The sequence below is a fragment of the Salvia splendens genome, chromosome 22, assembly GCF_004379255.2.
Source record: "Salvia splendens isolate huo1 chromosome 22, SspV2, whole genome shotgun sequence".
Classification (NCBI taxonomy): Eukaryota; Viridiplantae; Streptophyta; class Magnoliopsida; order Lamiales; family Lamiaceae; genus Salvia; species Salvia splendens.
In genome coordinates, this window is record NC_056053.1 from 21,444,956 (window position 1) to 21,469,663 (window position 24,708).

A 24,708-nucleotide genomic window follows, 5' to 3' on the forward strand; every position below is an offset into this window, starting at 1 on the left:
ATTTCACTCTATATTGTTTACTTAGCATACTAAATTCAGATTCATTAGTAGTGAATTCGGTAATTTATTGAATGTGTATATTAACGTAAGTATTTGAATCCCAATTTATAAATGTTGGATGCTAACAAACATAAACTATGGAAAATTATTTTCACGAATTTGGATTCATTGGCATGTAGTGGTTATCAGTACCTTGTACGTTAAATAAACTTTCATTTTCACCATTCAATCAAACGCAGAATTATGCGACACTAAAAGACAAACAATCAATTGAAAGCTTAATTAATAGTAAATACTAATTGTCAATAATTAATTACGTAAATTTGCCAATACTAATTGTCAATAAATAGAGGAGCACACGAGATGCTGAGTCAGCACCCCAACCATATTTATCTCTTAATTTTTTGGTGTAAAACCCAATTACTTATTTTGTTAACTGTTCCTCTAAATCAGAAGATTGTTTTGCATGCTTCATCAGGTGATTTCTCACTCCAAAATCGAGGTTTTACAGTTGATCTTCCACTCAATTATCCTGAAAATGCTTCTGCAGTTGTTTCTCCTTCGTCTGATTTAGGTGTATGCCTAGTGTTTCAAAACCAAATGATTTTGTAGGTCGATTTTGTGATTAATTAGGGTTTGTATGTCTGATACTAGAAGCGGAATACTCGAAGACTGTATTAGCTACATCTTTAAACTGGATAAACTATGGGGTTTTAGTTTGATTTGTATAAAGGGATTGATTTAAAAAAAATATTAGGTTGCTCTCAGCTGCCATAATTATGCCAATATTACACTTATTGGATAATCGGTTGAGGAGTTTATTGATAGGTGATACAAGAAGGGAAAAAATAGATTTTTTGCAGACGTATGTTGCTCGGTGAGCTTTATGTAACCTCGGGTAATGTTTAATTATATTTCCCAAACATTTAGCTCAATCATAGAATGGTTTGTGCCTGTTATAATTTCGGTGAACATAATTGCATTTGAACTTCTGACAAGTATTAATCTCAGTGAGCATGTAGTTTTCTGACGTCCATTGAAATGTAGTTTTTTATATAGAAAGATGGAGGCTGTAGGTGCGGCTGCAGATTCATTTCTGAGGAACTATAGACTCGGGAAAACACTTGGGCATGGTTCCTTTGGGAAGGTCAAACTTGCGGAACATGTACAGACCGGGCATAAGGTGGCCGTTAAAATCATCAATCGTCGGTTGATGGGGGGTCCTGAAATGGAAGAAAAGGGTAAGAAGATTTGCTTCATTGAGAACAATAAAAGATATGCAAGAATTTCTAGTCGCATGGCGGAGGATATGCATATTCTAGTTTCTCGAGTCTGGTGCTATTATGTTTGCATTTAAGGCATTACCCTTTCATTTTATTAGCAAAAGTGTTTTATAGCCTTCTAAGAGTCAATGGTGTTATGCAGTGAAAAGAGAAATTACTGTATGCCGAATGTTTGTGCATCCACATGTGATCCGCCTCTATGAGGTTATAGAGACACCAACAGATATATATGTTATCATGGAGAACATGACGCGAGGAGAGCTCTTTGATTATATTGTGGAAAGGGGCAGGCTGCAAGAAGATGAAGCTAGACACATTTTCCAGCAGGTAGAATCATTTTTGTGTTCTCTTCGTCTCTGGTTGCTGTCTTGCCCACATGATGTGCAGACAATGTGTTGAGCTTATAACTCATTGTGCTTAATTTTTATTTGCTTTTGGGCAGGTTATTTCGGGAGTGGAGTATTGCCATAGGAACATGATAGTGCATCGTGACCTTAAGCCGGAGAACTTACTTCTAGATGGAAATGGCAATGTGAAGATAATTGATTTTGGATTAAGCAACATTATGAGGGATGGGCACTTTTTAAGAACAAGTTGTGGAAGCCCAAACTATGCTGCCCCTGAGGTTGTACAGTCAGCATGCTTTGAAATATAGAAAACTATTGTTCTGATGATAATAGTGTCTGTAATACATGCCACGAGGCTTTGTATTATGGCTAAGTTAGTTTAATGGAGCTCATTGCAGGTTGTTTCTGGAAAACTTTATGCTGGGCCTGAAGTGGATATTTGGAGCTGCGGTGTTATTTTGTATGCTCTTCTTTGTGGGGCTCTTCCTTTTGATGATGAAAACATTCCCAGCCTCTTCAAGAAAATAAAGGTATATGTACTAAATGTTTCCTGGAGCTTGTAATGTTTGACACAAATTATTACATTAAGTAATTTTGATATATCTTAGAGTGGAATGTACACTCTTCCGAGCCACTTGTCTGCTGGAGCTCGTGATTTGATTCCAAGATTGCTGCTGGTGGACCCTATGAAGAGGATAACCACGCATGAGATACGACAACATCCTTGGTTCAAAAAAAATCTTCCTCGCTATTTAGCTGTCACGCCACCCAATGCAATGGAACATCTAAAAACGGTAACTGTTATCTAATGCTTTAATGCTCTTTGGTGTGATCTTATGAACGATCAGATGAAACATTCTTGTGATTCTATCATTTGAAAAGTATTTTGTCCTTCAGCCGATCTTTGTCTAGCTTCTTCTTTTTTCCCGTTGAGAACTTTTATATGCATTGTCTTGTGGAGCATCTTGTTTGCCAACTAGAATTTAGTTTGCTTAAGCAATCAATTTACAAGTGACAGCCTATAAACATCTCATTTACCAAGAAACGTTTGGAGTTAGATTTCTCATTATGCTTCCAAACATCAACCACGGATCAAGTTTCCAAATTCACGTGCAGGGATATTACTGATGCAGTTTGATTTATTGTTGCAGCTTGATGAAGAAATCATTCAACAAGTTCTTAGGTTGGGATTTGAGAGGGGGCAGCTTATTGACTCACTGCAGAGCAGGCTACAAAATGATGTTAACAATTGCATAAATATCAGCAGTAGTTTAGTTCTAAACCTTATAGATTGTTAATAGTATGGCCTTTACTGCAGGCTACTGTTGCATACTATCTTCTATTGGACAAGCGGTCCCCCATTTCAAATGGCTACCTCACTGCTAACATTCAAGAGTCACCGGTATGCATATCTTTTTCTTTTGCATACATAAATGGAACTTATTATTCTCTTCAAATGTTTTTCAAAGTTTACATTCTCTGATTCTCATAACTATCTATATTAGATGTGTTTTTTTACCAGGGACGGCAACCACACATAAAGTGTTGAAAGCCCTTCACCATCTTATGATGACAGTGTAGTTAGGCTTTTGGGAACTTTAAAAATGGGCTCCAACTACCATCCCCTTTCTTCCTATTGCAGTAACCCTTGATATTCATTCTTGATTAGTTTCTATTCTTGTTAAATCTGCAATCTAATGATTCCCGGGCACATGTAAAATGCTTCTTGTCAAGTGCCTATATTGATGATTTGGATGTGTGGGACACATATCAGCTACGGTCACGAGTTATCATATGTTGGATATGGGCATAATCCATTCCTATAAAAGCTTATCCTCATATGCAAACTAGAATAGTGTCCTTGGTCTTTCTTTGTTGACCAATGTAGGATCAATTCAAAACTGTAAAATAATAATGAGATAACTAGGTTAAGAACCCATTTCAATGAGCTGGACATGAGTGAAGGATTCTGAGTATTTCGTGCATAACATTGATAGAGTAAGGAGGTGCTAGGTATGACGGAATACTGTTAGGGGGGGATGGAATGGAGCTAGGAACTAATGGCTAATCCCATGGGTTGAGGAATTATCTAGTGGGAATGGCCATTCCATATGGACTATTGATTCCTAAGAAAGAGTCGTACCAATTACCAAGTAAAGGAATGTGTTGGAGGTAGGAATCACCGTTCCATACCCTCTCCGATTCTATCATACCAAACACCTCCTTAAAGTTTGAAGAACAAAATCATCCAGTTCTGTATAAGATTAGTCTGTTTGAATAATTTCGAACACCAGTATTTAGTAATATGCATCAATATGTTTTCCAAAATATGCTGCCTGGTTTTTATCTTTTTCATATCATAGATGGCGATGCTTATACCTTTTGCTTCCAGATGGATGAGTGAAAAATTGCACTCGCTAAACATTTAGTAAAATTTGGTTCATCTTCTTTCAGGAAATTTATTCAGCGGCACCTAGTCCAGATCCTAATGTACAAGCCTTTCCAATTGACTTAAATTCATCACCATGGATCCCAAGAAAGAAGCAATGGGCTGTCGGAATTCAGGTAAAAATTGTGAAATTCAATGTTTATCTTTCTCGGGCTTTGGAACAGCCCTACATATAATACTTGATGTACCCAAATATCTTCAAAAGTTTAGTAACAATGATTGCTGATATTGAGTAGCATATATAGCTCTAGCAGTGCATTTGTTTATGTGCCATAGTTTCTCATGTTTGCTATTTTACCAGTCCCCAGCACGTCCAGGTGAGATAATGACCAAGATTCTCGGAGCTTTGCAAGGATTAAATGTCAGGTGGAAGAAGGTCGGGCACTATAATATGAAATGCCTCTTCACTCGTGGCATTCAAAACCTAGACAGCATGGCCACTACTAACCACATGAATGACAACCATTATGTTAATGGCATAACTTCCACCGGCACAAATGGGTCACAACAAAGTTCTGCTGTGAAGTTTGAAATACAGGTTAGACTTATATTTCATATACCAGGATGCATATCCCAATAAGAATACCGTTTAAAATTTGATGCATATCCCAATAATAATACTGTTTTAATTTGATGCAACGATAGCTTTACAAAACCAGTGAAGTGGAGTACGTGCTTGATCTTCAGATACTCAGTGGTCCTGTGTTCCTCTTCTTGGATTTCTGTGCCTATTTCATGACACGGCTTGAGTTTATTAGTATGTTTACTGACGACAATAAGTTTGTAACCTCCATGTAAATATTGCTATTTTCAATGGTAGAGTAAGACCATTTGTTAGGATTTAATTGTGTTGGAATTACGAAAATTTTAACTGGGCTTTGTATATATTTCCACATGATTTTGTTGACCAATAGCAACTTTGGTTTTATTAGAGGACTCTACTTAGGTACGTGATTATTTGCACATTTTAGTGGCTTGAGTTTGTATATATTTGGGACTATTTATTTATGTACTCCCCCGTCACAATAAGTCTTTTTTGTTTTTTTTATCCGTCCCACAATAAAAGACCCTTGTTAAAACTAGGTTTCATATTTTACTAATTTATTTCATTCACATTTTATTATAAAATTAATACTCCATTTGCTCATTTTATAAAGTGATTGATATTTCTGTTTTAGTGATTGATATTTCTGTTTTAGTGGCTCATTACACAATCCCACAATCCCTTCACTTTCACTGAGTACTAATTCTATTTCTATTGAACTTATCATTTTTTAAAATCTCGTGTCGAAAAAAATTGATCATTTGAGGTTGCTCCTATTCCCCAAATGGAGGGAGTACTAATTAAATTGATCATTTGAGGTTGCTCCTATTCCCCAAATGGAGGGAGTACTAATTTTGATAAATTGAGTGAATGCTACTGAAAAAACAGGGGAAATAGAATACACATACAAAAAATGGAATTTCTATACTATTTACTGTATGTTCATAACTAGTCTTTGATTTTTACAGTATACCATTTCCCACAGTTTAAAACTTTAAAGGTGAGTAAGATCCACTGCTATGTGGATCATCAATGAATAATAGTATGGATAAGCCTCTAAACAGAAAGAATGCCAACAATCAAATTGTGAAATAATACAAAGTCACACACTGTTGAATTGCCTCACTGCCAAATCAACCTACATCCTTGTTCTTCCGCCTTCATAAAAAGAAGAGACCTTGTAATTCTCTGCAACAACGAAGCCAACACAGTTTCAGTTGCTTGGCAATGAGATACAGGGAAGCATTAAATAAAGAAAATAAACGTCGTTGGTACCTCTCGAGTATCTCTAAGCCGAAGAAGCTCTAATCTCTCTGATGGCCTACGGTTTGTCAATGTAGCAAGCTGCATCATCGGGCACGCTATCAATTGTCGCGGAGAAAAACAAGTTTTCCCAATTATGATTCAACCAAAATGTGCATTAGCATACCCAAAAACTGAAGCGCTCAGGATCACGTGTCGATGGCATCAATCCTTCTGCTTTAAAAAGCTCAGCAAGTCTTATTCCATCTGTAGAGGGTATTTTTCAGAAGTTAGAAGATTTGGGTTTGAGAAACACGGCCAAATATACTGTAAAACGTATCTACCCCCTTGTGCTGCTTCTTGTGCCTCCTTGATCCATTGGCGAACAAAAACTGCTGCCTTACGTGTCATCTCCACCAACTGTAAGATTAGACGATCAATCTTCTTTAGAGAAAACGGAAACCGAGAAGATGGTGACAAACTAAGCACATCCCTCAAATTTTGGCTGATCATGTGAAAAATGTGCAAGGAAATCCAAATATCAGTTAGTACTCACAGCATTTCTCTCGTTTCCCTCCGCTGGATATGTGTCGTTCACCCACTCAACCTCGGCAACACGGTATCTTCATATCCAATGACAAAATAGAGTGAATCAGTTTTAGAAGCTATACTTATGTATGATATGGTCACTAGAAAGTAGAGGAAAACTGAATATTACCCATCTTGATCCCAATTTCGAATGATACGACATCTCCTCCGGCTTTCAACCTGCGTCCAGTAGTTGTTCATATAGCAAATAAAGTAGAAACAAATGCACATAAACATGTAGCTTACTTATAATTTTACCTCTAAAAAGAAACGTCCATCTGGAAGAGGCTCGCAGCTGCATTAAGAACCAGAACAAGTGATCATATGTATTAAGCAAGTGCAGTGTCGATAAAAGCAAATCCATATTCCCCATGAAAGAGTAAAAGGAGGGATCAAACAAAACAAAATACCAAAAAAGAAGAATACGAAATTATAGAAGTATGGTCCAACTATTAGCAACCACCTACTCCGTAATCTCCACCTCACATGCATAATCAACGACTGAACCAGTTGATGGGTCAATCACAACCTACACCATACAAGAAGCAAGAAAAAGAGTGAGCATCTACATTGGACCCTAACAGTTGCTATAATACAAGAATGAAGAAACAACTCAAGTAACATTATACCATTCCCATCCGGCGATTTCCTTCCATTATCCTCCTCACCTGTTGTGGCACAAAACGTGGGACTTAAAATCAGCCAGCAATAAGATGCGTATTAAATCTATACTCATTTAATATGCCCACAAGATCACTATTAGAACAACTTTTGGTGTCCAAAACTACCAAATATCGCCACTATATTGATTTGACAAAATTTGTGGGAGCGGATAATTATCATATAAGCAGCAGAATTCTCATTTAGCTAGGTTAAGGAGATCAGAGCATCCGCAATGGGGCGGACGATAGGCCGCCCGATGCCTCGGGCGCCATCGTCCGCCCACTGTGGGTGCGCGGACGATGCCCGATGCATCGTCCGCGCCTTATAGATCGTCCGTGGATGATAGGGCATCGTCTGCCCCATCGTCCGCCCATTATGGGCGACGCGGACGATGCAACGCGTTTTCATTTTTTTTTTAGAATTTTTGTCTATTTAAACCTCGTTTGTCATTCTATTTTTCATACGAACATTTCTCTCATCTCTCACATTCCATACAAATATTTCGATAATCTCTCACAAACAAAAATGAACCATGACGACGACTGGAGTACCTCGGAGGGCGTTAGTCGGACCTTGACGCGAGCCTTATTCGATGCCGTCAATGACGCAATGGCGGAGCTTTAGTCGGACCTTCGGTGTAGCAGGGTCGAACAATGACATCAACGTCCTCAACTTATCCACCCTCTTCACCGAGCAATGCAATGACAACGGCCCGACCATCGAGTTCACTGCCAACAGACGCCAATATCACATGGGGTACTACTTGGCCGATGGCATATACCCAAGGTGACCTGTTTTTGTGAAGACGATCAGCTGCCCAATGGGTGAGAATAGAGTTTTATTTGCGCAAAAGCAGGAGGCGGCGAGAAAGGATGTGGAACAGGCATTTGGTGTGCTCCAATCACGGTGGCAATAGTGAAAGGGCCGGCGCGTCTCTGGTTCAAGGAAGTCTTCGCCGATGTCATGTATGCGTGCATAATCTTGCACAACATGATAGTCGAACACGAAGGTGGAAGCGTCACCGATTGGGCCGATGATGAAGGTGGATCTAGATTCAGCACAGCAACCGTGCTCCACGCTCGAGGATTACCGACGGGCTTCAATTAGATTCTGTCTAGACAAGCCTCAATGCGCAACCAGCTCATGAACGACATGGTTGAAGAAGTTTGGGCCCGTAACCGCCGTCGTTGAAAATGCGTATTTTTTTAATTCGTATTGTAATGTATTAATTTTAAATGAAATGAAGGTTTTTTTTCAATTTTTGTAGTTATTTAAATATTCAAATAAAGAAAATGCTTAGGGCGACCTTTAGGGAGGCTTATAGGGCGCCCCACTGCAGAGAATGGAAAAACTCCAAGATGTACTATAAATACTCCCTTGAGATTTTGCCAATAGATAAGACAGAATGTAAAGAGGGAGTTCAGATTTTTAGAGCTAAAATTAGTCTGAAATAATGAAATGTGGAGGCAATTAGATCTACTCACCATAAGTCTATAACGTGGTTCAAAAATGTTAAGCTGTAACTTCTGGCACGGTAGGATAACATCCATGGCAAAAAGAGGCAACAAATCAGGACCAGGGTTTGTCAAACTGAGTTGCTCCAACTTCCTCTCTGCGTATTCCTCTGGAAAGCTCTTCTCTATGATGTTGTTTAATGTGACACTGCAAATGCCAATCAACTGACAAGTTATATCTGTCACACTGTCATAGTTATGTGCTTCTATGTGCTTGCTGATAGTAAGCACATTATACTGATTTTGTTTGAGCTCATGTAGGCCTTGTTAACGTAAATGGTTTGAGCTTGAGCTTGAACTTAAAATATTTTTTGGGTAGAATGTGTATCTAAATCACACAATTTGGCTAAAATAAGCTCACGAGCCTTATGTTTAATTATTTAAACTTTACTCAGCTTGATAATAAATGGGCCAACTTATACTTTCAAATGCTCATTCCTGTTTGGTTATGCCCATGATTGCAACTATAGCAGTAGAAAACTAACCTGATTGCACATGTTCTGGGACTAATAAACAAAATAGTACGACATAAAGGGCATCTGTTACCTGAAAATAAATTCAAGATATGATTAAAAAATGAACCATTGGAACAATAAAACAGAATCATGGATGTTATTGAAACAATATCAATGTAGAAAATGAAGAAAGGCAAATAAAGAGAAGGAGACAGGAGATAACACCTCGGTCCATAGTCTGAAACAGGCATGACCGACAGAAAGAATGTCCACAAGGAGTTGTGATTGGTTCGTACAGTAACTTCAAACATAAAGTGCAATCATAATCATCTGTTCGTTGAGGATTGGAATGGCTTCTCCTCAAAAAAGTATTGGCTATTTTCTTCTCTAAATTTGAAAGAGCGTTGCTGCAGACAGAAATATTATAAGTAATTATCGCAAGTTTATAAATAGGAAAAATATAGGTAGTATGATACCTATACAAGTTGAGAAGGAACCTCTATATTACCTTTGGGGATCAATCTGATGGCCTGAGCAAATAACACCCTGAGCCAGCTCATACTTTTCCAACTGACAGAAAGAGAATAAGGAATGGCATTACAAGCAAGATGCAGCACCCAGAAAAACCATAGAGGCGTATATGAGAATAAATACAAAAACACAGTAGAAAGCAAATTGCCTAGATTATAAAATTGTACGTACACAACTTTAGATGCAGAGATCTATCAACAGCTAACTGTTGTAAACCTAACCAGGACAGAAATTTTCCTAAGTATAATATGTCTATCATTTTTTGAGTTTCTACCAAGCCAATAAATGTCTGATTGTGTACCAATTGTGAACTCTTGAGGAATATGTAAACCTAATCATGGAAGAACTTTTCATTTGTATCAAGTATTTTTCAGTTACTATTAAGCTGATAAAAGTTATTACCAAATTACCAATTACCAATTACCAACCACAGCATATTGAGATGGAAGAAAACTGAAGCAAAAAGGCATTCTTACCAGAATAAGAGCATTAGCCTTAAGAATGTAGGAGGCTGCTGTATTACTATGTAGATTCATCACCTTCTCCGCATCATTCAGTGCAAGCTAAAATACATTTTAAACAAGAAATTGATAGGACATCTCAAGAAAAGATGGAGCAAAAATTGGGAGGAACACTAAGATATGGAACACACCCCAGCATGGGTTGTTGGATCCAACCCATTCAATGGCCTATATTCTGAAGCCGAAGGAGACCTGCTTCTGAGGAATTGGCTAATCCTGGGGATCAACTCAAATTTAAAAAAATAAGAATTCAGATACCTAATCATACCAATCAAATTAATTGGACAAATTGCTCAAAAACACTGTCACGATAAATCATGGTTAAGGACCTCGTACCGGAGATAGGCAGCACATCGGTTGCTTAGAATAATAGAATCACCAGGCTTAATGTGGTTAGCTCTTGAGTATAATTCAATTGCCTGATAAAATTCAACATTAGGATGATAAGTTGGTGACAAATTTCATGTGTACTGTCCAGAAAGACATGCCCACTTACTATGCCTAACATTAACAAATATAAAACTAGAACAGAGTAGATACGTGGTCCAGACAATTTCTGTAAACTATATAGCACTAACTAAACTTACTAGGCTAGCATCAACTGGCCTTGCTAACCTGGTGAGCTTAACCCTAAGAAATTTGATAAAATGATTATGGTGTTGCTAAAGTTGACCAACAATAACTTCACAAGTAGCAACCACAAACAGATGTCATTTTTTATGCCAAGAATGTTCTGATGACCCAATTACAAAAAAAAAATGAAACCTCAACTTCTTATCTGTGTATTACTCCCTTCATAATATAGGTGGATAGCTAAAGAAAATTAGGGGCTTGGTACAATTAGAGATATTCACTCAGAAAAATCCATACCAGCGTACCTACTACTCTGGCCTCTAATATCCGAAACCGAGAAATGGCAGATGAAAATGAAAAAATGTATGAATATGGGAATTGGTGGTACTTTCTCAGCATCAAAGAGAACAATGATTATCGAATGAACATGACTAGGCTCCTACTATTTGAGCCATCATTCACTTACTTATGTTGTCTCAGTCATAGTAATAAAATTGCAATCATGGAGCATCAAAATAGAATATAACTATATACCCATGCAACCCAAACACATCTTCAACAAGCAGCAAGAATTGAATTATATTCCTGAAGTCCTAAAGGAACTACTTTGTTCATGTTCCATGAGACCCAAACCATAACCAATAATCAGTTTTTGAGCCACCAATGTCAATGAACCTTCAGTGCTGATGTCTTATGTTCCCAAGGCTAACACCCAGTTCTCCAAATACAGTGTTGCTTATTCCTCGAGAATGAATTGCTTATCATCTACTGCTTTATGTATATGTAAACTTTCTAAGGCTTTATCTTGCCATGGAAGTTCTTCACATTACCCTCTGATTGGGGTCAAACAGATTCAAGAAGCATGGAGCACCATCCCATGAAGATTTGCGGCATTAATTCAAACCAAAATGACGCCTCTTGCATTATCGAGATTATCCTGACACTTATAGACATGATTTGTACCAAAAGAGCAGGTAAACACTTAGGCTTCAACCAGACCAAAAGTAGAAAACACCATTAAGGAGTTCATCCATGGCAACACAGCAACAGCCTAAAGCATAAGGCCAAGTCCTCTAACCGCCAATGCACACCTCATGCTCATAGGATAAAGAACAAATAATCCAACTAAACTAAACTAAACCACCAACTAAATACTAGCATTCTTCCAATTCCAGACAATAAGACCGATATGTTCCACAAAGAAGTCCAATTTTTGAAAGAAAATCACATATAAAAAACTTATCCAATTACATAAAACACTAATTAGGACGGCAGATAACCTGATCTAATCGACCTTCACGAAATTCCGTGTTTCCCCTTTGCATGAGGTCGTAGAGATGGCCATACCGCTCCAACGACATTGGTGATCCTTCCTCATTCTGCCAACATCACCCAATTTAATTAAGCTCCCAACACATACACACGCACAGATAAAAGAAGCAGCATATTCAGTCAGAATCAGACCCATGGAAAATCGTGGACATCATCAATCCCTTCCAAGCTGAATCCGGTAGCTGGAGAAGACTCCATTTTGGGAAGAAAAAAAATCGGCAAAACAAAGTAAATGAGGTATAGAGTCCTTGAAAGAACAAAAGTGGTGGCCTATGTGTATCGAAATGAAAGAGGGCGACGTGTAGCCAATGGAAAAGTCGTTTGATTGATTGATGAATGAGAAATGAGATTGTGGCGGTAGTGGTGAGTGGAAGCGGCGTGTTCGCTCCTGTATCCTTTGTTCCACACTTGGACTCTATTCGTTTACGTGTTTCTCTCTCACTACACTCTTCTCTTCTCCATCTCTCTCTACTTACTCTATGCATATTGGAGTATACAAAATGTAGGCTGCTACACTGTGGAGTATGATCGATTATGCATGTAATAAAACCATTGAAATTTCTCTCAGCAATCGTAATTTTGTGTGGATTACTGTTTTTCGCTGTGCACGTGGCAGAATATAAGCCCCGAGTTTATATTTGTGTATTGATTAAGAAATTAACCATTTGAGTTTATACGTCATCAATGAATTTTTTTTGGAATAAAATTTTACTGTAAAAAACTTACGAGTAGATATGTCTTCAGTGATTTTTTTTTTCTCAAATTATTCAAGTTATTATGTTAACAATAATATTCGTAATATTTTAAAATTTAGTCTAACGAATTACTCCTATAATTATCCTAGTCCAAGAGTCAAAGTTTAGCTAAAATTTGAATAATTTGTACAAAATATATTTCTATTTAAATAGGGTTGATTGATTTATAATTAGTCACTCCACGGATTTGGCCATTACGTTTACTTTAAATTTTTATATATTAATATATAGAGAAAAGCATTCATGAGTCATGACCCATCTAACCTAACCTAACCTAATTAAAGTGGAATTGAAATTAAAACTTCTTTCGTTACTATCAACAAAATTGAATATTTAATCTTTATATAAATATATGGCTATCACGCATTATCGTAATCTATAAAACACACTATATACATAGATGCATTATTGCAATAATATGTTTGTAAATATTTAGATAGTGGGTATTATATAATAGGTTGATGAAATGGATCTTGTTAAGCCGACCGATTTAGAGATAGGAACAAATTGAAGGGTATATAATTAACACATTCCAACAAAAAATTAACGACAAAACATCATAAGATTTGTTCCAAAACACATTACATGTACTATGTATTTATGTTTTACCAACATTCCAAAATATTAAAAGACATCAATAGTGAATCATCAACACGTTTTACTTGAATGTCAAATTGTGAACTATACTTTCTTTATTCAACTATTTATCTCAGATCACAATATAATGACTGCTGATATTTGGTTAATTTCTTAACAAATTTAAAAATAATTCGTAATTAATTCCAAAGTGCATTTATAATAATTTAATGTGGTACCGAAATTTCGAAGATGGTACTAGTATTGAAAGTGATGGAATATGGGTCGTCTGCCTAAAAAAATTGTCACTTAGGGAGAGTATTTCAACCAGCAAATGGAAGGTGCCAAGGTTGAAATAAGATTTTTGATGTAAATTATTTAAAAGATAAGATGGTTAAATAATTTATTAACCTTGATCTATTAGTTTTTAAATGTTGATTTTATGTTGTTTTGTCATTGTGTTTTAGTGTTAGTTCTAGAAATTCTCAATCTATTGGTTTTAGGTGTTGCATATAAGCATTGTTGCTTGCAGTAAGAGCATCCACAATGGCAGAAGTCCCGGCGGCACGCCGGGCGTCGACGTCCGTCATTAGGCAGCATGCATATGGATACGAACGTCCGCTGCGGACACCGGAGTTCCGCGGCTTTCCGGGACGTTGACACGACGGACGTCCCGGCGGACGCCCCAATTTTTTATTGTTTTTTGTGGATGTCGGTCGGGATATCCTTGGGGATGTCCGTCATTGTGTAGTGGGATGTCCTTATGACGTGACAGTGCAATGGGATGTCCTTATGACGTGACAGGAGGTGTCTTTGGGAAGTCCGTCGGGATGTCCGCCGGGATATTCATCCCATTGTGGATGCCCTAAGTTGCATGAAACTTCTTATGTCCTGGTTTTGCTCATTGTCTGTGAGTCTTTTATTTATTAAAAAAACATAATTAAACAAATTGAGTATAATATATGTTCGTTATTATAGAATATAAATTTTATGCACGATTCGTATATTATTATATTCTTGCCCTGTGTAACATAATTCAAAATATTCAAATTTGGAACTCGGAAAGTTGTACTAATATAAAAACAAACATGCTAGATTACTACAATCACACATTCTCTAGGTGATCAAATCAAACCCAATGGCAGCATGGATCAAATTCTTGACTTATTATTAGAAAGTGATCAAATCAAACCCAATGGCAGCATGGATCAAATTCTTGACTTATTATTAAAAAGTACTAACTGCTGCTACTCCCTCCGGTCCAAGGAAGATGACCCTTTCATTAAGCGAGACGAGATTATATATAACTTTATTTTGTGTATTAAGTGCAGAGAGAGAAATGTAAGAGAGAGGAAATGAAGTAGAGATAAATGTATTTTTATTTTTAATAATAAGTCATCTTGATTGGGATAAATCAAAAATGAAAGTGAGTCATCTTCAATTGGACAGAAGGTGGAGGATTAATAATTGCAATTTGTCATGACTTGAATGGTAGGCTCCAAACACCAACCATGTGGTGGGCCTCCAATTATCCTAAATCTAAGTTCAACTATTTTTGTCACAAATTGAGGAATATTACAGCCGTACTAAATAGGCAAACAATTGTCACGTACCAACGAAAGGCCGATTTGGAATCCATGTAATTTGATTAAAACGAAAGGCCGAATTGGAATATGTCTAATTTGATTAAAATATTGGTACCAAATGATTTATTTTTAATCAAGAACTATCATTTCACATTAGTAGCCGTATACCAAAAATTAGTTTGGAGGTATCCTTTATTTAATTGAAAGTTGGTAGTAGTATTACTTAGGTGAACGTATGCAGATAACGTTATGCTAAACATGCTTTATGTGTTGGTTAGAGACTTAATCTCATTATTCCAAATGACACGTTAGTTTTTCTCATTCCAGTCCCAACACTTGCAACGTAGTTTTAATTTAAACCTAATTCAATTTCACAATCATCATTTAAAAAAGAAAAACTACTTCATATTATTTTTAAGAGTAAACTACATAGTACCTAATCTTTCACTTTCGCACAAAAATGGTACATAATATTTATTTTATATCATTTTTTGTACCTCGCGACAAAAATAACTCTAGATACCAAACATGTGACTTTTGAGTCATGGAGAGTATCTTTGAAAATTTTAATTAGATAGTATGAAACATGTGATTATTTTTCTTTTTCTTTCTTCTTTCCATTTTCTCCTTAGTTTGTATTTCCTCTTCTTTCTTTCTTTCTTTCTTCATTTTCTCCTTTTTTTAGTATTTTATCATTCATAATATAAATTAAGGACAAAACACCTAATTAAATCAATTGTCTAAAATAATTAAATTAATTGAAATATTTTTCATTTAATTGTTTTATATCATTTTAGAACTAAAACACCTAATTAAAAATATTCAGCTATTTTTTATTGTTATAAATAAAATTTATAATTTATAATTTTATTAATATTATATTGATTAGTTATTAATAAGATAAAATCATTATAGGTGTGTTTGAATTGGAGTTTAATCTTTCATTTAGATAAGAACACAATCATTTTGTATCAATGCTTTTCTTGGTTTTCCTTTTTTATTTGTGGTGTTTGAATTGATGGTATATTATCTATAATCCTTAATAACACATGTTTGGTTTGTTATTTAAAACCACATAATAGTAGGAAATTCCAAAATTATCCTCCGACTTTTTTGTATTTTACCAAGATTGGGGGCTATATTAGTAATTTTAAATAATCTAAGATTGAAATAGTGTTGCACATATTATTATCACTCAATTTTTTTATGATAATAAAACACTCTTTGAAGAAAGACAAAAATTTGAATAAACACAAAAATTTGGAAATGGGAAGAGGGTGAGGTGTGTGAAAATGAGAAGGAAATATGAGTATTCACAAACAAATACTACTCCATATTTATTAAATTAAAAAAAATGAAAATAAATTGATCATGCCGCCGCAAGCACTACTTGGCGACCGGCGATTCAGCCCCGAAGGAGGCAGTGGCCGGACGCCCGCATGGTTTTAGGAGAGGCAATGCAGCCCCAAAGGCAGCCGCCTTGAACGGGGCTGAATTGTGATTGCTCTTAAAACTAAAATTTATGTGCGTAACTTTTTAATATAAATCCCAAATAAAAAAAATATGTAGACATTTTGCTAAAATTTGGGGCTGAATGGTGAATGCTCTTAAAACTAAAAATCATGTAATTTTTTAGTATTAATCTCAAACAAAAAAAAATATGTAGACATTTAGCTAAAAAAATTTAACTAACATTTAAATGGGCTTATGGGACTCAGTCGTTTGTTAAAGAGTCTCATTTGATATGAAATAATGAAAGCCCATCCAGTTTTCCATGGGCTGCAGTTATACAATGCAAAATTCTCAAAAAAGAAATCTGAGTAACCCAATTATTGTGTATTTTTAATTTTTAATTAATTGGAGTTTTATTCTTAATAGAAATGACTTAATGAGTTGAGCCAGTGGCTGAGCCACATGAGAAACTTGTCTTCATAACCTAATTAGATATATGTAGCAATAACTTGGTGACTTGGTCCAACGTTATTTTCCACTTCTAAAACAGCAAGGGACCGAGTTCGAATCTCTTCAACGCATCTCCTAGTTTGTTTTTTCTTTGTTTATTCCATTTACTTCAATTCCCTTCATACTCGCTCGCCATTTGCTCTTTTTCTTTTGTTTATTCAATTATCATCTTTAATATTCTAATGTGGATTCCAAAATAGAAACCCATCCTTGCAGATATCTTTATTTTTTTGTTTTATTAAAGCTTATGCATTTCTTTTGTTTTTTTTTATAATATTTTAATGCATTTGAAAGTTGAAACCTACCCAATTCACATATGTATTTATTTTTTCTGTTTTTTTCAAATCTCTTAAAGCATTTTATTTATAACTTCATCATTTTAGGTTTTTAAAAAATGTTTTATTACATTTGAAACCTACACAATTAGCACATATATTTATTCTTTCAGTTTTCAAACCATTAAAAGAAATTTTTTTCATATGTTCATCATTTTAGATTTATTAAAATATTCTAATGTGTTTTAATTCCATATATATCCTTTGGTCATAATACATATCTTTCCAATTCTCTTGTGCACATTGTTTTAATAACAAAAATAAATCATAAATTTTGATTGAGAAACAAATTAAAGAAAATAAAAAGAATTGGTTAGTTTTGAAGCTTCGAAGAGCTATAATAATTTATCGTACCCCCAAATGAGAAATCCTGGATCCGCCACTGAGTTGAGCGAGAAAGTTTTAAAAGTTGAGCGGATAAGTTGCACTTTCACTTTTTACTTATAAAAAATGATAATTATAGACTAATAGAATTATTCTGGTATAGAGGTGCCGACGGTTTCCGGTTCCAGCGGTTAACCGCCGAACCGGAACCGTGACAATTTTTACGAACCGGAACTGCCGTATTTGGAACCGCGGGCCAGTTTCGGTTCAAGATTTTACGAACCGAAACCGTCACCGAACCGCCTGTTCCGGACGGTTCCAAACCACCGGTTAAATGGCGGTTTCACAGTTCTGGCGAGATATCCGAGGCGTCAGCCGTTGGCAGCTTTTTCATGCGGTTTTTTGACCGGAACCGGCAAAAATTGGCGGTTAACCGTGAAACTGGCGGTTTTCCGGCGGTTCCGGCGGTTCCGCCGGTTTTATCCCAAAACCGCCGGTTTCGGTCGATTTTCATTTTTTATTTTTAAATTCTGATTTTGAATTCAAATTGATCCATTCCCCCCCCTCCCATTTTTGAGATCTCCAGCGATCGGATCTACTAGCTTTTCGAATTGAGTGTCGCCTTTGGGTGGTGGCGCCGCCCGCAGCCTCTTGCATTTTCTCTTCTCACTTCCTACACTGGACATAGCTAAGATTGAGCAAATAAAAGAAGGATTGTGAAGGGAATGGTGGTTTGAAAAAGTGAAGAAGGTGAGTGCAGTTCAGAATCGGCTGAATTTAAGTAATGAAACGACTGTATTTATGGTGAGAGAGATGAGAGGGGAATCGGTAATGTACCTTTTTAAAATGACCGTTGATAAAAAAAATCAATTTAACCTGCGGTTATAACCGGAACCGTCGGTTTGAATTTGACTATTTGATTTGGATTTATGAGACAAGACAATAATGGTAAAACGTAAAAGCAACCTTACGTATCTATTCTTGGGAATTGATCGGCTATCAAGAGTTTCCGATACTCTCGATAATGGCTAAGGAGATTTTCGTCGTTCCCGCTTCCACCGTCGCCGTTGAGCAAGCTTTTAGTGTCGGCGGTTGTGTCCTAGACGACAAAAGGAGCAATCTCTCCGCTAAAAACATGTAAGCTACTATGTTATTTGATGATTGGGCAAAGGCAGACACGAGAGCACAAGAGCCGGATTTTGACTTCCGTGTAGAGAGTGATGGTGGAACTTTTCCACCGATGACGAGGTCGGAAGCTCAACAATATCAATGACGGGGGGAGTGAATGGCGAGCACGACCGACCAAAAAGGTAAGCAAGGTAAGAGAACTACGTGGGCTTTGATTCCTTAATAAAATTGTGGATACGTAGGCAACTCAACTTAAATTTGAAAAGTTTAACTTTGAAAGTTTAAGTTGAGCTCAAGCCATTTTCAATTTTTTCATTTTTCCCCTCATTTCATGTTTTTTTATTATGTTCCGACGACATTTATAAATTATATCACATTGTTGTATACTTGTATATGTATTGTAAATTGTAATGCATCGTTTCCGTTACAACTCAAATTCAATAAAATTGATATGATTTTCACCTTATTCGTCTTATTTCAATTTAAATTATCAATTGTCTTGTTCCAATTTATTGTATAAGTCCAAATTTCAAATTACATAGCCAAAAAAACCGCCAAACCGAGCAAGAACCGTGAGAACCGTCCGAAAACTGGCGGTTCAGAACTGGAACCGCCGGTTTTCGAACCGGAACCCTGAAATAGCCTCACGGTTCGGTTCCGGTTCCGCCTTTCTCAAAACCGGAACCGCCGGTTTAGTAACCGTGGGCACCTCTATTCTGGTATACTAGATGAAGAACATAAAAAGATTGTATTTTTCTACGAATACTATCAAAATTATCAGTTTAATTTTGTATGCAATAATGTTATTGGAGTTCATATGATAGTTTTTTTATTTTATAAAAATATCTATATAATAATAAAATCATTAACTCATCGTGCTCAGAATTAAAAAAAGGATCACGGAAACAACTATTGGGAAAAGTCTATTCAAACATATTAATATTTAATGCTATATATATGGGAAAACATCATAATGTTTGGTCATTTTGAAAATATGGAATGAAATATAGGAGTATTTTATTACCAAAGTACATATTTCTAACTTTTGATTTACAAAATAAAAGTAATTATACTGATAAAACTAATGATCTTCCAACATGTAAAATACATATTCAAACACAACTAATGAAAAGAAATGCGCAATCCTAAAATGAGACCACATTCTCCATACCCAAATCTTTTTTGAGTGAAAGAAGACTTGGAGTAAAAAGAATGGAGCTAATATAGTGACATTTATCAACTTTACTACCAAACAAATCAATTTCTCTAACACTTCTCCACTTGTATGAGTAGTATAAAAAGCGGTTCACAAATCACAACCCATAACATCAACATATTACCATTTTGTAAATTTTGATAGGCTGAAAACGTGGTTTGTCATGTATACATAATACATTGGTGAAGGTTAAACATGATGCGTAAGCATATAGGAGGAGGGTTAAACATGGAAAATCCTCCTAAATAAGGTTGTTCCATGATAAAAGTAGCTTGCTCCAACGTTCCTCGTCTTGTTCATATTCCCAAATCTCGTTATCATATGGCTCATCGTCGCATAAACACAAGGAATCCCCCAAAGTATACAACCTATATTCCATATCATGACCTCTTTTAATATCCACAAGAATAGGAAAAGTGTTAAAACATTCCGTCTCGACATCAAAGCAACAAATATAAAGAAGTCCCCCAATATTTGAAAGTAACCAACAGAGATTGCCATTAACAAATGCACCACCGAAGGAGAAGGAGGTGGGGCAGCAATAAAACCAGAAGTCAATAGGTCTCCATGAAGATCCTGTTTCAAGAGTTAACACATAACATCCGTAAAAGGGATTAAGATGGACAACCTTGTGCTGTCCACTTATTTTGCTAACTCCAAGTCCAAATAAATCTATGGCCCGATAGTGTCTAGGCCCACGGAGCTCAACAAATTCACGGGTGATCGGATTACATACATAAAGAAGATTATAAATAGTAGAAGGATTTACTAGAAGAAGCAAACCATTGGCATAGCAATGTAATTGTTGGAGAAGATTGCACCGAATCAGGGAAAAGATATACGAGAATCAATCTTTACCAAGTATAGGAGATTTGGAATCAATGTAATTATGTTAATTAGGTTTACCATATAGATGAGTCCTTAGCCCTATATATTGATGCTATGTGTATAATGTAAATTCATTGAGAAATAATATATCGATTCTACCGATACTTTAACATGGCCTCAGAGCAGGAATGATCTTGGCTCAGAACAATATCATCATAGCCACAATATACCAAATTCTCGACCTCATAGCCAAATCAACCACAGAAATCGAACCCTACATCAGAAACAATGTCAGACACCGAGAAGGATACAAAAACGGATCTGGAAACACCAACAAAGTTAAGGAACAGCAAGAACGTTACTGTCACGTTCAAACTGAACGGAAAGGACTACCCGATCTGGTCTAGATTGACGAAAGTCAAGATAGGAGGCCGAGAGGCCTACGGTTGGGTAAAGAGGGAGGTTGCCCGGAGGAGTATCAACACAGCCCCCCCACCCACCGGAGACGACGACGGCAGAGCAGCCGATTCGTCGACAGGAGGAGGAATTGGGCACGGCCTCACAGCCCAGAGCCAACGCCCCAACTCGCGCGGACCACCACGACCCACCACGACCACTCACCGACCGGGAAGCAGGCCAAACAAATCCCGGATAATCTGTTCTCATTGCGGGAAACCGAGACACTCCGGGGGGAATGCTTCCTTCTAATCGGATATCCGGAGTGGTGGGAGGAGAAACAGAAAGAGAGAGCTCAAGCAAAGCTCGCGGTCAGCGTAGATGAGAAGGGGCATCCCGCTCGAATTGGTGCCGGAAATAGGGAAACGGCGACTGGCCAAGGGAAATCGTCGGCTGGAGCTTCGACCGGCGGCGACGGCGTTCGTAGAGTCGGCAATTTTGCCGAGAGGGCGGAGGAGCTGAGGAAGACGAGCGGCGCCGTCTATGGAGGTAAAGGGTTTGGTTTAAAACCAAACCCTTGTATTTTTCCCTACTCTACTTTTGACCCCAAGAAGAAATGTTTATTACAAATTGGACCCCATGATATTTCATTTAGACCCCTAGATCCTATGGGTTATCAAACACGGCCCCAGAATATGGAAAATTCTCGAAAAAGCCCAAATATTTGCAGTTTTGTGTCAAACAACCCCTTTGCACCGTTAGAAACTATTTCCGCTGCATTTCATGTTTATAATAATGATAGAACGAGCAATAAGGGTTGGATTTTTGACTGTGGAGCCACAGATACTATGACCCCGGATAGAAATGATTTTAGTAGCTATGGTGAAATTGCTGATACATTTATTAGAACTGCAAATGGGGAGTTGATTACTGTTGTTGGGTCGGGAACTATCAATATATCTCCTACTCTATGTTTGTCAAATTGTCTACATGTTCCTACGCTATCTCAGAGATTGATGTCCATAAGTCATGTGACTAGAGACTTGAATTGTACACTTCTGATGCACCCCACTTTCTGTATATTACAGGATATTCAGACGAGGAGGATTCTTGGGCGTGGCACTGAGAAACAAGGACTTTACTACGTGGATGAGATAGCTCAACATGGCAATGCGATGCTGGCTCACGGAACCACGAAACAAGAAATTTGGCTGTGGCACCGAAGACTAGGGCACCCCTCTCCTGGTTACTTTAAACTTCTTTTTCCAAACATTTCTATTCCTACCGATTTTTCATGTGAAACATGTGTTTTGGCCAAGAGCCATAGACAGTATTTTAAGCTTACCAACACCCGTATGAATTCTATTTTTTCCTTAATACATGCTGATGTGTGGGGCCATGCACCAATTGTTGGTGGGGGCAGTTTTCGATATTTTGTGCTATTCGTGGATGATTGCACTAGAATGACTTGGATATACTTTTTGAAACATAAATCTGAAGTTGTGGAAAAATTTGTCTTATTCTATAAAATGATCCAAACCCAGTTTCACACCACTATCAAAACCCTTAGGTCCGATAATGGGAGAGAGTTTGTTAACAATTCTATGGCCCAATTTTGTAAGGATAAGGGAATGATCCATCAAACATCATGTTCCTACACACCCGAACAAAATGGGGTAGCCGAGAGAAAGAACAGAGTTATCCTTGAAATCACCCGGGCTCTCATGATCGAATCCAAGGTACCCAAACATTTCTGGCCTGAAGCTATAGCCACCTCTGTCTATCTCATGAACCGTTTCCCTACCAAAATCCTCAACAAAAAAACCCCGCTCGATACCCTCTCCAAAATGACCAAAATTCCCCAACACCTGAACCTTTCACCTAAAGTCTTTGGGTGCACCGTTTATGTCCATATCCCGAAACACGAGAGAACCAAACTATCACCTTGTGCAACAAAATGTGCCTTTGTCGGCTATGGGATAAACCAGAAGGGATACCGATGTTTTGACCCTCTCACCAAAAAGGTCATTACTACCATGAACTGTAACTTCCTAGAAACCGAATTCTTTTACCACACCCACCTTAGTAGTCAGGGGGAGAGTGATCCAGGTAGTTCACCAGACTATCTAAGTTGGGTTGTGCCACTTCCAAACTCTTCGATTGAGGATCCAACAGAACCAGTTGTTATTGCCGCCGAGCAAGTCTCACCACAAGAGTCATCTCATCTGCCGTCCCCGGATCCTCCTTCAATGATATCCGAGGTAATTCCTGAACCCGATCCTAGTGAGAATACAGTTTCTCCTAACCCCTTGAGTCCAGATTTCCCCGAAGAAGATAATACGATTGACAGTGATACTGGAGGGTATGTTCTCCCTCATCGGACTACAAGAGGAATACCACCAAAGAGATACTCCCCTGAGAAGATTGGGAAGAAGAGCCGTTATAGAGTAGCAAATTTTGTGCAAGGGAATTTGGCTAAAATGGCACGAGCTTTCGAAGCCGCACTGTATGAGGAAGAGGAAATTCCACAATCGGCAGAGGAAGCAATGAAACATAAACATTGGAGGGATGCTATGCTTACTGAAATGAGGGCACTAATAAGGAACAATACATGGGTGAAAGGCAAGTTGCCTGAAGGAGTAAGGACAGTCGGGTGCAGATGGGTGTTCACTATAAAACATAGACCAGATGGCACGGTGGAAAGGTACAAGGCCAGACTTGTGGCTAAAGGGTACACTCAAACCTATGGAATCGATTATGATTGTGGCGAAAATTAATACTGTGAGGGTCTTGTTCTCAATCGCCGCCAACAAGGATTGGCCACTTCACCAGTTCGACGTGACTAATGCCTTCTTGCAAGGGGAGCTACCAAAACCAGTCTTCATGGAACCCCCACCAGGCTTTGCTAGTGAGTTCCAAGATGGAGAGGTGTGCCAACTGAAAAAGACATTATACGGGCTCAAGCAGTCTCCAAGGGCATGGTTCGGGAGATTCACGGAGGTGATGAAGAAGTATGGATATAAGCAGAGTAATTCCGATCACACATTGTTCATTAAGAAGAAAGGAGGTAAAATTACGTGTCTAATCATATATGTAGATGACATGATTATCACTGGAGATGATACAGAAGAAATGATCGAGTTAAGGAAGAACTTGTTCAATAAATTCGAGATGAAGGATCTAGGACTCCTTAAATACTTCCTGGGGATAGAAGTGCTAAGATCGAAGAAGGGGATCTTCATAAATCAGAGAAAGTACGTCCTCGACCTATTGGCAGAAGTGGGAATGGTGGACTGTAAACCCGCGGACACTCCAATGGTCCAAAATCATGGGTTACAAATGAAGGAAAACGCAAGACTTGCCGACAGGGGGAGATATCAGAGGTTGGTTGGAAAATTGATTTATCTATCACACACTAGGCCAGATATTGCTTATGCTGTGGGAGTTGTAAGTCAGTTTATGCATGCACCACAAGAAGAGCACTGGGATGCAGCATTAAGAATCGTCCGATACTTAAAGGGGACGGCAGATCATGGACTTCTGTTTGAAAAACACGGGAA

The 24,708-nt window shown here is 37.5% G+C and overlaps 2 protein-coding genes across 3 annotated transcripts; one reads left to right on the top strand and one right to left on the bottom strand.

Annotated features, from left to right (window-relative positions):
* The first annotated feature begins 365 nt into the window (after positions 1–365).
* On the top strand, positions 366–5,010 carry LOC121788048 (SNF1-related protein kinase catalytic subunit alpha KIN10-like). Of its 2 annotated transcripts, none has more exons than XM_042186900.1 (11): positions 366–478; positions 1,048–1,241; positions 1,426–1,610; positions 1,726–1,908; positions 2,029–2,160; positions 2,239–2,424; positions 2,782–2,871; positions 2,949–3,032; positions 4,085–4,195; positions 4,381–4,617; positions 4,725–5,010. In XM_042186900.1, the coding sequence occupies exons 2-11, from the start codon at positions 1,064–1,066 to the stop codon at positions 4,875–4,877; spliced, it is 1,539 nt and encodes a 512-aa protein (XP_042042834.1). In that variant the 5' UTR covers positions 366–478; positions 1,048–1,063; the 3' UTR covers positions 4,878–5,010. The 2 variants fall into 2 exon arrangements, with proteins under 2 accessions (XP_042042834.1, XP_042042835.1); XM_042186901.1 differs by having other exon boundaries at positions 399–478; positions 1,060–1,241.
* Positions 5,011–5,528: 518 nt separating this feature from the next.
* On the bottom strand, positions 5,529–12,521 carry LOC121787914 (LON peptidase N-terminal domain and RING finger protein 1-like). The gene is made up of 18 exons (XM_042186758.1): positions 12,175–12,521; positions 11,991–12,089; positions 10,474–10,556; positions 10,269–10,353; positions 10,093–10,179; positions 9,594–9,655; positions 9,311–9,492; positions 9,116–9,176; positions 8,601–8,778; positions 7,083–7,121; positions 6,921–6,982; positions 6,712–6,748; positions 6,584–6,633; positions 6,422–6,488; positions 6,210–6,285; positions 6,053–6,132; positions 5,899–5,967; positions 5,529–5,811 (listed from the first exon to the last, which is right to left on the bottom strand). Exons 1-18 carry the CDS (start codon positions 12,238–12,240, stop codon positions 5,746–5,748), a joined length of 1,449 nt encoding a protein of 482 aa, XP_042042692.1. The 5' UTR covers positions 12,241–12,521; the 3' UTR covers positions 5,529–5,745.
* Between the last annotated feature and the right edge of the window lie 12,187 nt (positions 12,522–24,708).

Bases quoted from the DNA above. Each gene is read 5' to 3' on its own strand.
- LOC121788048 (XM_042186900.1), top strand. From the start codon at position 1,064: ATGGAGGCTGTAGGTGCGGCTGCAGATTCATTTCTGAGGAACTATAGA. The intron at 1,242-1,425 runs GTAAGAAGATTT...GGTGTTATGCAG, and splicing joins TCCTGAAATGGAAGAAAAGG to TGAAAAGAGAAATTACTGTA. The intron at 1,909-2,028 runs GTTGTACAGTCA...AGCTCATTGCAG, and splicing joins CAAACTATGCTGCCCCTGAG to GTTGTTTCTGGAAAACTTTA.
- LOC121787914 (XM_042186758.1), bottom strand. From the start codon at position 12,240: ATGGAGTCTTCTCCAGCTACCGGATTCAGCTTGGAAGGGATTGATGAT. The intron at 10,354-10,473 runs GTACGAGGTCCT...GTTGATCCCCAG, and splicing joins CGATGTGCTGCCTATCTCCG to GATTAGCCAATTCCTCAGAA. The intron at 10,180-10,268 runs GTGTGTTCCATA...AATGTATTTTAG, and splicing joins ATCCAACAACCCATGCTGGG to CTTGCACTGAATGATGCGGA.